This window comes from Clarias gariepinus, chromosome 26 (genome assembly GCF_024256425.1).
Source record: "Clarias gariepinus isolate MV-2021 ecotype Netherlands chromosome 26, CGAR_prim_01v2, whole genome shotgun sequence".
NCBI classification, from domain to species: Eukaryota; Metazoa; Chordata; class Actinopteri; order Siluriformes; family Clariidae; genus Clarias; species Clarias gariepinus.
Genome location: NC_071125.1, coordinates 15,070,143 through 15,082,671, shown reverse-complemented (window position 1 = coordinate 15,082,671; position 12,529 = coordinate 15,070,143). Strand labels below are relative to the sequence as shown.

General features: G+C 36.2%; 1 protein-coding gene across 1 annotated transcript in view; it reads left to right on the top strand.

Moving 5' to 3' along the window:
• The window catches only part of ek1 (eph-like kinase 1), an 87,930-nt gene that overhangs the window by 16,900 nt on the left and 58,501 nt on the right, over positions 1-12,529 (top strand). The window contains exons 2-3 of the mRNA XM_053487751.1: positions 6,195-6,259; positions 8,075-8,747. Coding sequence (XP_053343726.1) covers positions 6,195-6,259; positions 8,075-8,747 — 738 coding nt within the window. The remainder of the gene's footprint in view (positions 1-6,194; positions 6,260-8,074; positions 8,748-12,529) is intronic.

Here is a 12,529-nt window from a genome sequence, read left to right as displayed (position 1 = left end):
GGGTCATAGTCATTATTTTTCTTTCTTCAAACATGGTGAGTTAAGTTGATGCCAAAGAGCTCAATTTTGGTCTCATCTGACCACAGCACTTCATCCCAATCCTTCTCTGTTCATTGGCAAACATCATACAGGCCTGTGTATGTGCCTCCTTGAGGAGGGGGACCTTGCAATGCTGAAGAATTTCAATCCATGGCGGCGTATTGCGTTACCAGTGATTTACTGCCTTGGGTTATTCACAAGCTCCTCTCGTGTATTTCTGGACTGATCCCACACTTTTCTCATGATTATCCTTACCCCATGAGGTGAAATCTTGCATGGAGCTCCAGACTAAGGACGATTGATGTTTTTTGTAGTCATTTCATTTGCAAATAATCGCTTGAACAGTCTCCTTCTTGCCAAGCTTCTTGCTGATAGTTTTGTAGCCCATTCCAGACTTGTGCAGGTCTTGCCCCTGATGTCCTTTGACACCTCTTAGGTCTTGCCAGTGGTGGTGAGGTTTGAATGGAAGATACAGATTGTGTTGACACGTGACTTTTATACACATAACGAGTTGTTAGGAGCACCTTCTTAGATTAATCTGTTTACCACATGAGCACATAACCACACACCTCACTGGTATGCAACTCAATTTATATAATGATTAATATATAATTATACAATGAAATATAATGACAACTCAATATATATATATATATATATATATATATATATATATATATATATATATATATATATATATATATTGCGTTGTCATTATATTTCATTGTATAATAATTTGATTGAGATCATTCTGTCTCTATGCTTTACAATAAACCTATAATAAAAAAATTATAAAGCCTTCATCTCTTTGTAAATTAAAAACCTAAAAAAATCTACAGCTGATCAAATTATTATTATTTTCCCTACTTTATGTATAAATCATAATTATCAGATTGTCCAGATGAGAGACTGCAGTCACAAGTCATTCGTTTAATGTTATCCCAATTTAGTCAATGCTGGTCCAATCTCATTTTATTAAAGTAGTTGTAAAGTTCAAAAAAGACCTAATACCATTGTCAACCTAATGACAACCCAAATTAACATTGTTTTATTGTTTTAACAACCAAAAAATCTTGCTAATAAGGGATAAAGTACTTTTTTTTGCAAATGTTATGTAAATGCAGGGCATAATGAATGTACTAATAATAACAAATATTGTCTTATTTAAATACTGGCACACCAAACAGTTAACCAAGAATTTGCATGGCCAAAGTTTGTATGACTTAATCATTGTAGGTTAAAACTTAACATTCATCACCTTCTGTAGGATAGTAGGTTCTCTAACATCCTGTGTTTGCACCGTTCCTGTTGCATTATGTTGGTTTTGAAAAGTACATTTTATCCAAGTGAACATCTGCTTACTGTTTATCTCCTTCCATGGGCTCTTGGTGGTCTTTCTCAAAGATAAAATACTGGTGACTACCATATCATCAGAACAGGCGCTCTCACCTTCTACAGATTAACTCTGCAATCTCTATTAAAAGGGACCACCCCGGGTCATGACTTCCTGTCAGCAAACCATGCAGCTCTTTAGTGCTCAGCCTGCTGATAGTTTCTGGAAGATGTGAAAAACCACTAAATTCTATCAGTATTCACATTTCATTATGACAGCGTGAATAATCTAACTTTGTCAAAGCAAAAATAAGCATAATCTGGGAATTCAGACTTTTTTAGGTCACAAGTTTTGATCTTCGCCTTTTTCATGGAAACATGAAAAGTTTCAAAAGAATTTCTTTTCTTTACTTTTCTGTCCTTTGTTTTTTTTTTTTTTTTGGTAGTTCATGCTAGGCCTATTTTTAAAGACTATGTGCTCAGTTGACAGGTTCCTGTTGGAGGCTTTCTTTAGCCCCAGAGTGAGCTATCGTCTCCCTGTGGACTGCACCATTCACACCTCACACCTTACTTCTTCTTGTTCCAGCGGATATCATATTTTTGCCTTGGCATATTCTTATGTCACATATGTGTAGAGAGTCTGACTCAGAATTAGACTGTTCCTATTTACTAGATCTACAGAGAGTCGTTGGGTACGAGGTGTTATTATGATCTAATTTCTAATGGTATTATCTGTGGATGCCTGCCAGAGGATCTTGGGTTCTTTATATTCCTATGAATCCTTTCTCAGGCACTTTCTAATAAAAATAAATAACATAAATGTGCCATATAATGTCTTAGTGCTGTCAATAAAGCCTTAAATAATCACATCAGTGGTAAAACATCACTGAAATAACCTCGCAGTGTGTTATTGAGGCTGTGAAGGTGTATGTGAATCAAATTTGGTGCATCTTATATAAATTGTTTACCTGAATATGGAACATTGTGGTTTTGCATGCTCTGTTCTCGGGGGTGCCTGCTTGCATTAAGGATACTTGGATAAATACAAAGTTTGTCTTCCTCTTTTTTACTACTACTTTAAACAACTTTAAGTGTCATGTCCAAGAGCAGTAAATTGGGTTCTGATTTAAAAATTGGACGTGTGAAATAATGTATCTCATATTACAGTTACACATCATTGATGTTTTGCCACACTTTTATAGAATGATACTTATAGAATCACAATATAAATCGAATTGGCACCTAGGTACCTTTGGAATATTGTATATGGAGTTCCCTGGTGATTTTCATTCCTACTAAAAATGTAGGCTATACTGTGAATAGGCATCTGAGAGTACATACACCTAGCTGAATGTATTGATTGTATATAGGAGTATTAAATTATCATGCAAAAATTAATCTACAACAGTCAAATATTAATTAACTATTTAAATGTAGTATCGAATGTAAGTGATTTTTATCATGCTGTAGTATTGAAAGGTTATTGAGCTCCTAATACTTTGCAAAAAAAAAAAAAGCATTAAGATCTTTACCATGCTGTCTGTCTGTCTGTCTCTCTCTCTCTCTCTAAATGTCTCTCCCGGTTTTCAGCTTTATGCTGTTTTGTAGAAATTTGATTTCTTTATAATTTCTGTAGAAATTCTTTTTTTAGGAGAGACTGTAAAGAAAGTGGAGCTTTTTACGTCTATAGAGCTCTGTGTTTGGGAGCATCATATGTCAGATCGCTGTATTTTCATACTTTTATCATTTTACTAAACACTGTAAAGTGAAAAAAAAAGTCACCAGCACTGTGATTTAGTTGGCTCACGTTTAGCTTTGATTATGGTGCACCAATTTGGAGGCTAGTTTATGTGTGAAAATGATTCCTCATGCTCCCAGAACCACTCTTTCACAATTTGGGTCCTGGAATATGCCTGTGGCATCAGAGAAGAAAAACTCCATTGATGTGATATAAAATGACTTCATTTCATAACCTTGCTGTCTTGAGTCTAGACCTGGCCAACTAAAGCAACCCTAGATCATAACATGCATCTAGAGGCTTGTACAGTCTTGTGCACTATACATCGCTTCATGCTCTTCCCTTCTGCCCCTGTTGCGCTTCATCAACAAACGAAGCCTTTTTTTTTAATCAGTCCCACTAACAAGTTGTTTTCCTATGGCCATACAGCTGTTTATTCCCAATTCTGTAAATTTTATAGTTTAAACTTACATCTTTTCCAAGTGATCTCACTAATGATTTTTTTCTGGCGGCATGTCAGCCATGAAGTTGAAGCCATAATATCCTTCCACTTTTTATTAATGAGTTGGACAGTTCTTAACACTATTCTGTTTTCCGGAAACTAAATTTCATTCATTTTTTATTTATTTGTTTGCTTGATACAGGCCAATAATTTGACCCTTCAAATGTGTTGCCTTTTTTTCTGGCCAGGTGGTGTGTTTCATGTGGATATAGTGGCACATCACCACAATCAAAACATCCTGACATTAGATTATGTTTTTAAAATGTTTTATTACTGTAAATATCCTTTGAAGTTGACTTGTTTATGCTTCTAGTAAGATCTCACAGAATGTCTGGTAATACTGTATATTTAATTATGTTTTTTCAGTAATACACTGGTAGCTCTTGACACCAGCAAAGACTGTAATTGATCAAATGTAATCAAACAACTCGTTTTTTCCGCCATTGACATTAAATCTGTCTCTTCACTCAGTATGAAGCCATATTTACACATAACCTAATTTAAACCCACAAAGCATTGTCTAAAGAATTTTAATTATGTTTGTGTCGTCTATGCTTATACACACACAATTCACTTTTAATTAGAGGTTAGATACATATTTTGGAATTATGCTACATTTTTTAATTTAACGCCATAAGGTGTGTAACAGCAGAATGAGATGCTGGCACACAGCATGAAAGAGGAGGAACATCTGAGGTTTGAATGTGATTAAAAATTAATCGGTCTGCTTGCCCAAGCTGTAATTGGTTTGGGATAAAGCTCAAAAAGGGAAGTTCAGGGCTTAGTCTAGAGGGAGACAGACTATATAAATAGAAACTGAAATTTTTCTATTCTTAGTGTTTGTTAATGGTTTTAAGTAGCAACATTTGTTGAAGCTGTGTTTTTTCAAATTTTAAATGTATTATTAAAGTTTAATGTTTTACATATGATCTTTTATAAACCACAGTAATCATTAGATATGAAATACTGCAGGGATGTAATGGTACACATATTAAAATACAAAAAAAAAAAAAATGTTTAAAAATGCATTTTGTTTCTAATTTGCCAGTAAGAATTACTGCTGATTGGCCGAGCTCTCTCAGAGGGGAAGGAGGAAAGGTAGATAGTGCTCCCACATTAATTATGGCTTTACGGCCAATCAGGGACGTCTGTGAGCTCACGCATGGGGAAAGAGCGGAGAGCGCTATCCTTCGAGTGTGTTACGCCGCCCCCAACGGTGCGTTAGTGCGCAGTTCGAAAAAGATGTGGTCGACTGGTGACACTTGGTTCGGAGGGAACACGTGACAGCCTTCGGACCTCCTGACTGAGTAGTAGTAGTAGCCTTAATGTGGGAGCCCCCCTAGTGATGGGGAGGAATTGGGTATGTTTAAAATTAGGAAGAAAATAAGGAATATCAGGAAAACTGGGTGCAAACAACCAACTAGCTAGAAATAGTATATTTATTTGTTTGTTTGTTCATTTTAGGATAGAAATATATGTACTAATGCTGGACAATCAATTGCAAAAGAAATCTAAATCACAGTATTTCTATCATAATTATTTAATTGCAAAAATCTGAACCTTATTATAAAAACTAATAATATAGATCATACATGCATAATCAGAAATTTATGTCGAGTCTGTCAATAATTCAGTACACATATTTGTTAATTCAATAATTTTAAAGTGATAAAAAAATATTGGGCAACATCCACTTAATACATGGGTCTCCAAATCCAGTCCTGGAGGGCCAGTGACCACCACAGTTTGTAATTTACTAACACCTAAAAACCCACTGAACCTAGTATTTAACAGATTATTTAAATCAGCTGTGTTTGAGAAGATGAATCACCAAACTGTGTTGGACACTGGACCTCCAGGACTGGATTTGGAGACCCCTGACTTAATGAGATTATTTGTGCCATTATTTACTATTAGCCTAGATAAATGCATATTGAATACAAAATGTTACATTGAATAGTTTAATATCTTAATCACACTATGTGTCAGGATAAACTCAATGTGATGTATTGATTTAATGCTGCAGCCCTAGTATGTACATTACTTACTTTATATGTTCAGAAAGTTATGGCCAGTTTGCCGCCGTTACACATTTATAGAGGTTAATTTTACATTTTAAACAATAATTAATGAAAAAAAGGTTTTGCTTTCACTTTGCTGTATCAAAAATGTACCAAACTGGAACTTCAAAACCGAGGTAGGTATCGAGCCGCGACTTTGGAGTACTGTTTTTCGTATATTTATGCATTTTCGTACATTTATTATGTGTAAACTAGAGAAGGCTTAAAGACTTACAGGTATATAAAACATTTCTATGAGAGAGGTGTTGCTAAAGGATTAAAGAACATTTTTTATGTTATGTTAATGTTCATCTTATTTTTTGAAAAATATTTTACATATATATTTATAATATATATATTTTTATTTTAATAATTAAGTGTAGCAGAATGTGTGGAAAGATGTGTAAATAAGTAAATAAGCATGTTTAACAAGAAGACATCAAATATAAAGTTCTGAAAACAGCTGTATTAAAGTCTCTCTCTCTCTCTCTCTCTCTCTCTCTCTCTCTCTTTCTCTTTCCAGTGACGCTTCTGGACTCTATGTCAGCTCCAGGAGATCTGGGGTGGGAGGCCTACCCATCAGAAGGGGTAAATACATTTCCCAGTTTCCTTACTTACGTGATGCGCCCCAAAGACTTACATTTTGTGTTTAAGCAGTATAATGAATTTAAGAATCCTGTCTGGAATCCATTTTTTCTTTATCTGCTTTTGGTTTGCTGATACTTTGGCAGGAGAATAATTTAAGGAAAAAAAGTCCACATGAGGCAATATAAAACATTCACAGGGAGTAACCCTCATCCCTAAATCATTTAATATTTCATAAATATATATATTTTTTTTTTCAGAAGACTCACTTAACCCAGACAAAAGCTCCACTGTCTGGTCATTTTGTGTTCTTTAGTAACCTTTTGACCTCACAGCCATGTGGCTTTGCTATTATTCTGTAGAGTTTAAGTGCAGAATTTCACTCATCTGTGACCCTAGCCTCTCGTCTGATATCTTTTTGGAACAAAAATGAACTTTCATACACAGCTCATTAAAATAAGCGTTATCCTTTCCAAACTCACATCTGTCACTATTTTAAATTATAAAGGCAAGAAGTCAGGGACTGTTGTAGTAATGTATTTGGCTGTAAAATGCAAATGTTGATTGGGACGTGGCTCCCTTCTGATGAGACGAGAAAAAGCTTCCTGCTGTTTGAATAGTTTGTTCTTGCTGATTACTGACTTTTCATACTGAATACTTATGCTTAATTAGGTTTTTCTTTTTAAACCTTCATCATTCATCTTTCAAAGTCTCATCACTCAGGAAAAACTCAAATGGGCATAAAGGTTTCCAAGGGCACTCTACCCACTAAAGATAAGCTTTATTAGATCCATTTAACAGTTAACAAGATACAGAATAATGTATCTTGCTTGGTATATATAAGAGCTACGCCCTATCCAATATTATCATAGCACATGTGTAGCTGATGCGAAAGACGGCAAATAAAGAACCAGGCAATGTTTTTTTTTTTCCATTTGTTAAGATTTTATTTTCTACACTGTGGAACAATTCCACGACATCAAAACTATAAAAATAGCACATATGGAAATATTTAACAAAGTCACAAGAAACCAACAGTCTATCTTTACTTGAAGACATGAAGGTCAGTCCATCTTGCAAGAATAATGTCTTTAAGTGCAGTCACAAAAACAGTACTGGAGTTTAACAACCGACGTGTATTTATCATGAGCACAATACATCACTGAATCATATAGAATTGTGGATTAAGACGGTAATCCTGTGGGGCCCACTGAATAATTTGCACTGGTTTTTATTTTCATGTTGACATGAGTCAGAGATGAAGCTTGCAGCAAGATGACATTCATTAATATTCAAGTGCTTTGAAAATGGTGAGTTGGTAACATGAATGAACCTTTTGGTCTTGATGTCAGAGTACAGTACAAGTAAAAAAAAAAAAAATACACTTGGGATTTTGCTCTTGAGGATGGCAAGGAGTTAGTTGGCTGCATTAGTTGACATCCAGAGAAAGAAAGAAAGCCAGACGCCTCCCTTTAGCTGTCTTAGCAGCTTTGACTAGAATTGCTACAGTATGAAATCCCCATGTTGCTGGTCAGGCAAAAAGTCACATGAATTCCAATCTAACCTTTCTCATTCAAGTGTATCAAATATGTATCTGATTTAAGATCACATCTTAAAGTGACTCAAATCCGATCTAAAAACATCAGATTTGTGCATTCAGACAGCCCTAAAAAAATCTGATCTGTGTCACAAAAAAAAAAAATCTGATTTGAGCTACACTACTTCAGAATAGTAATGTAAAAGTAGCCTATGTGTTGCTTTAAAACAAACAAACAAAAAAAGAAATCACTGTTTCTCATATGGTTTGTGTCTTTCTAGTGGGAGGAGATCAGCGTGATGGATGAGCGTAACATCCCCATGCGCACATACCAGGTGTGCAACGTGATGGAGGCCAACCAGAATAACTGGCTGCGCACAGGACTGATCCCACGTGCCGGTGCCCGGCGTGTTTACGTTGAACTCAAATTTACACTGCGTGACTGCAACAGCCTGCCAGGTGTGCCCGGAACCTGCAAGGAGACATTCAATGTTTACTACCATGAATCGGATGGTGTTGTGCCACCCCCACCGCTACGCCACGCTCGCGAGAGCCAGTATGTCAAAATCGATACAATCGCAGCAGACGAGAGCTTCACTCAGAGCGATGTGGGGGAGCGTGTCATGAAGCTCAACACAGAGGTGCGCCACATCGGTGGACTCAGCAAGCGAGGCCTTTACTTAGCGTTCCAGGACCTGGGTGCCTGCATCGCCCTGGTGTCAGTTCGCGTGTTCTATAAACGATGTCCACTGGCCGTAACAAACCTGGCACTTTTCTCTGACACGGTGACAGGTGGCGATCAGGCCCTGGTGGAAGTGCGAGGGTCTTGTGTGGAGTATGCCGAGGAGCTGGAGGCACCACGCATGTTCTGCAGTGCAGACGGAGGCTGGCTTGTGCCGATTGGACGCTGCGTGTGCAGGCCTGGGTATGAGGAGATCGATGGGCAGTGTCAGCGTGAGTGTTACCAAGCTTGGTCTTTTGCATTAGATATAAGAAGAAGTATAATGGGAACCCAGTCATATTAGGTGTAATAAAATGAAGAACTTGTTTTTTTTGAGGGATGACGTCTAGCAAAGGTAAGAGAGTTCAGGATAGCTGAATATGGGAGGATAACCGATGTGGCCCATGTTTTCTCTATCATCTGTGTTTAAAATAAACACATTCGAAATGACTTTCTCTCTGTCTTAATAAAGAGAAAAAGTTGCTGAAAAAGTTAATCAAATTTTGGATTTTCTCATTTAGATTTTTCAGATGTTCAGTTGAGTCATTTTAGGGATCTAGAAATAAAATAAGTAGGTTTCTTATTTTTAAGGAAGATGATCTCACTAAGTTGAGAAGCATGTTTTGTATTTGTTCACTTGGATCTCTCAGTAGAAATAGAGTGTATTCATATATAAGAATTGCAAGTGCTTGTATAGGCCAGGGAAATTTATCAGGCTTTCTATTTAATTCACTGGTCGTATTGTTTAAGTACTGTATATAATAGTACGGGCCTGCAACAACAGCAGCAACAACAGTCAACAACAATCTTATTACACTAGTCATTATATATATAGACACACTGGCTGGAGGACAGTTCTAAATAAAATTTTTAAAATCATATCATATAAATCCTTTCACCTGGTTTTCTTTAGCCCAGTGGCCCTTATTTATTAAGTTATACCCTACCTCTCCAGCTAATCTCCTTCTCTGATCCTAACTCATTTTTCCAGATCAATTTTCTGCTGAAATCATTGGCCATCTGGGGAAAAAATGATGGAACCATGCTAGCAAGATATGTTATCTGGCTAAGATAGAAAGGACGCTTGGCTGCATAGGCCGCAGAAAATCATAGAGGAGAGCTGAGGTTAAATTCCTCAGAATTCTAAATGCATATCTCAGTGTACTGTACTGTATATTCAATTTATCTTCAGTCAAATATGAAATATTGGGCCTCATGCAAGAAGCGATAAATGGATTTCTCTTATTTTTGATTATATATATTTTAAGATTATAAGTTTGTTATACCAGCTAATTTCTGGGATTCATATATATTTTTTATTTTAGCTCTTACCCTTGAGTGATTGAGAGCACTTTTACTAAGATAAGGGAAAACTCTTGTTTTTATTGTCCCCAAATTGTTTGTCTGTTGCACAGAAACATTAAGAAACATAATTTGCATCATATAATTAAATTTAGATTTTTATATCAAGATTCAATTCAGGATTCAAAGATCTTTATTGGTCCCAGAGGGAAATATGCTTTTAGAGGAATAATACTGATTTGATAAATTAATCCGTGAGCTAAAGAGATACTACTGGTCAGGTGACCCAACTTAAGACTATAAAAAAAAAAACCTTGGATGCTTACGGTAGTGCTGTTAGTGAACAATTTTGTTTATTTAGCTGTAACGCCAGTTTTAACACTCTAGAGTTACAGACGCACTAAAATAAATTTTAAAATACTACTAAAGTTTTCACTACTTTACTTCTTTTCCTCCTATTAAGTACCTTTCTTCTGTTGCATCTCTCCAATTCTGGTGCCCTACTTGCACCTGTATGGTGTTCAGAGGTGTTACCTATCCTAACTACATGCTAATCCTATGCTATGCCTATGCATCGCCACTGTAAGATCAAGTGAGATTAATCATTCACCTCACTTGGGTAAGAGCAGATTGGGATGGTTAAGAATGTTTGGTGTATCAGGGAAATTAAGAGAAAAATTAAAGAGACATTTAACAGAATGTTGCTGCATGAAACCAGTTGTTTTCTGCAACATTAGAATGAACTATAAAAAAAAAATTATAAACTGATTAGTAAGTGTGAAGCTGTCTGAGACGATCATTCTGGAAGTTATTTCTAGTCATAATCAACAAACAGCCGTTCAGCATCATTTATCAGTCTTTTGGAAAATTTCATTGGAAATGGTTTCTTAGGTCACGTTAACCTTAAAATTCCTGCCAGACTTTTAAAAGGATTGGATTTTCTTTGCACCCATATGATCACGTTGATGAACGCCAATCAACTGTAAATGGTGACAAAGTGCCTCCTAAAGGCTCATTTAACTTTTATAGAGCAGCATTGCTTTTGAGAACTATGTGATAAACCAGGTTCACTGCTGTATGTGTGGTGTGGTGCACAGAAACGATGACTGTTTTGGCTAAACTTGAGGTAGATGTGCTGTTGATAAGAACCACAAATTTTAGATTACTGCCAAAATCATGTTATCATTTTTTATAGTTTAGGTCTGTTATTATTAGAATAGAGCTAAATACATGCATGCATTGTAGATTCACTTAATCAGAAATCATCTAGTTAATAACTTCCTTGTGGAAAAGAATAGCAGGTAATCTTTCTTTGACGCAGTAATTTATGTAATGAAAGACAACACAAGCTTTTCAGACCAACAACTGAAAAAAAGGTGATACACATGGCTGTTCATGGGTTGTAGCTTTAAGGGAAAGGTAGACAGCTCATGCGGCGTCTCCTTCTTCGTCATGTGTATGGTAATGGCTTTAAGCACAGCTCTTTGTGCTCCCCTGTCTCTTTCATCCACTGAGGCGCTAATGGATTCATTAAAGGGAGCTGCTTTCCTGACACCGGAGCCATACTGTAATTACACTCTTATTTTTTCGCATTCCCGGCTCATGCCTGTCTGATTTTTCACCTCTTGTTTGCCTCATGGTGTCCCCTTGTGAGATAGACTGTGCTGTGTGCCTGTCACTTTGAGACCTCTGTTTAGAGGAGCCTGGTGCTTTTTAAATATTCATAGGCCTTTCGTGGCCTGCTGAATCGAGGGCGGATGTGTAGGTGGGGGGAAGGAAATGAAAGAAGGATGTTAGTGATTTTAGCAACAGAAAAAAAAAGTGGTAGAAATGGGACCTGAATGTGCTTATCCGCCAGAGAACGAAAGAAGGTGTTGTAATTAATTATCACCTAATTTGTTAGCATGTCACCAGTCTTTGTTTCGTTTGTAAGAGAGCTCCTGCTGGATTTGTTAATAGCTGTTAGAGATAACAGCAGGACAGGTCTGATAACATTGAGCAAGGAGTTCCCTGTCTTTGTATAAAATAGCTCTTTGCTTTACCAGCTGTCTCCCAGGACATGCATTGTTAAACCAAAGAGAGGCTCAGGGGGAACCAGTCCGATACGAAGCAATCATAATTTGGGGGTCTAGTTTTATTTATTTTTTTTTCACCAACTCTAAAGATAAATGGAAGTTTTGTGCTTTTAACTTCTTTCTTTCCAATTATCCATCAAGTTAATCATTTGGTAAAAGAAAAGAATGAAATTTGTACAAAATACACAAAAACTTTAAAAGATAGTAACTTTCTCGATTGTATTTGTCACTTTAGTGCAGTTGGACTGCAGAGGCTTTTGAGGATTACTTACGTTGTACCCTCGTTTCAGATGCCAGTTGGTTTGCCATTAGGGAAATGTACAACACTAAAACTTGTACATCAATTTTGATTTATAAAAGATGTGGAAAAAAAAAACCAAATATCTCTTTAACACCAGCATGGAGAAAATACTTGGATCAACTGTTCCTGTTGTCTGATTGACAATATATGCTTACGTTGGCTTTAAATTTTTTTTAAAAGGCAACGGAACAGAAATTAACGTCACAGAAAATAACCAGCCAATTATTATTTAAACAAAACATAGAGAACATACATTTCTATTAAGAATAGATAAACATATCAAAAAATTATGGACAAGAAAAAAAATATGATCAGGATATTCATGCATGAATATGCA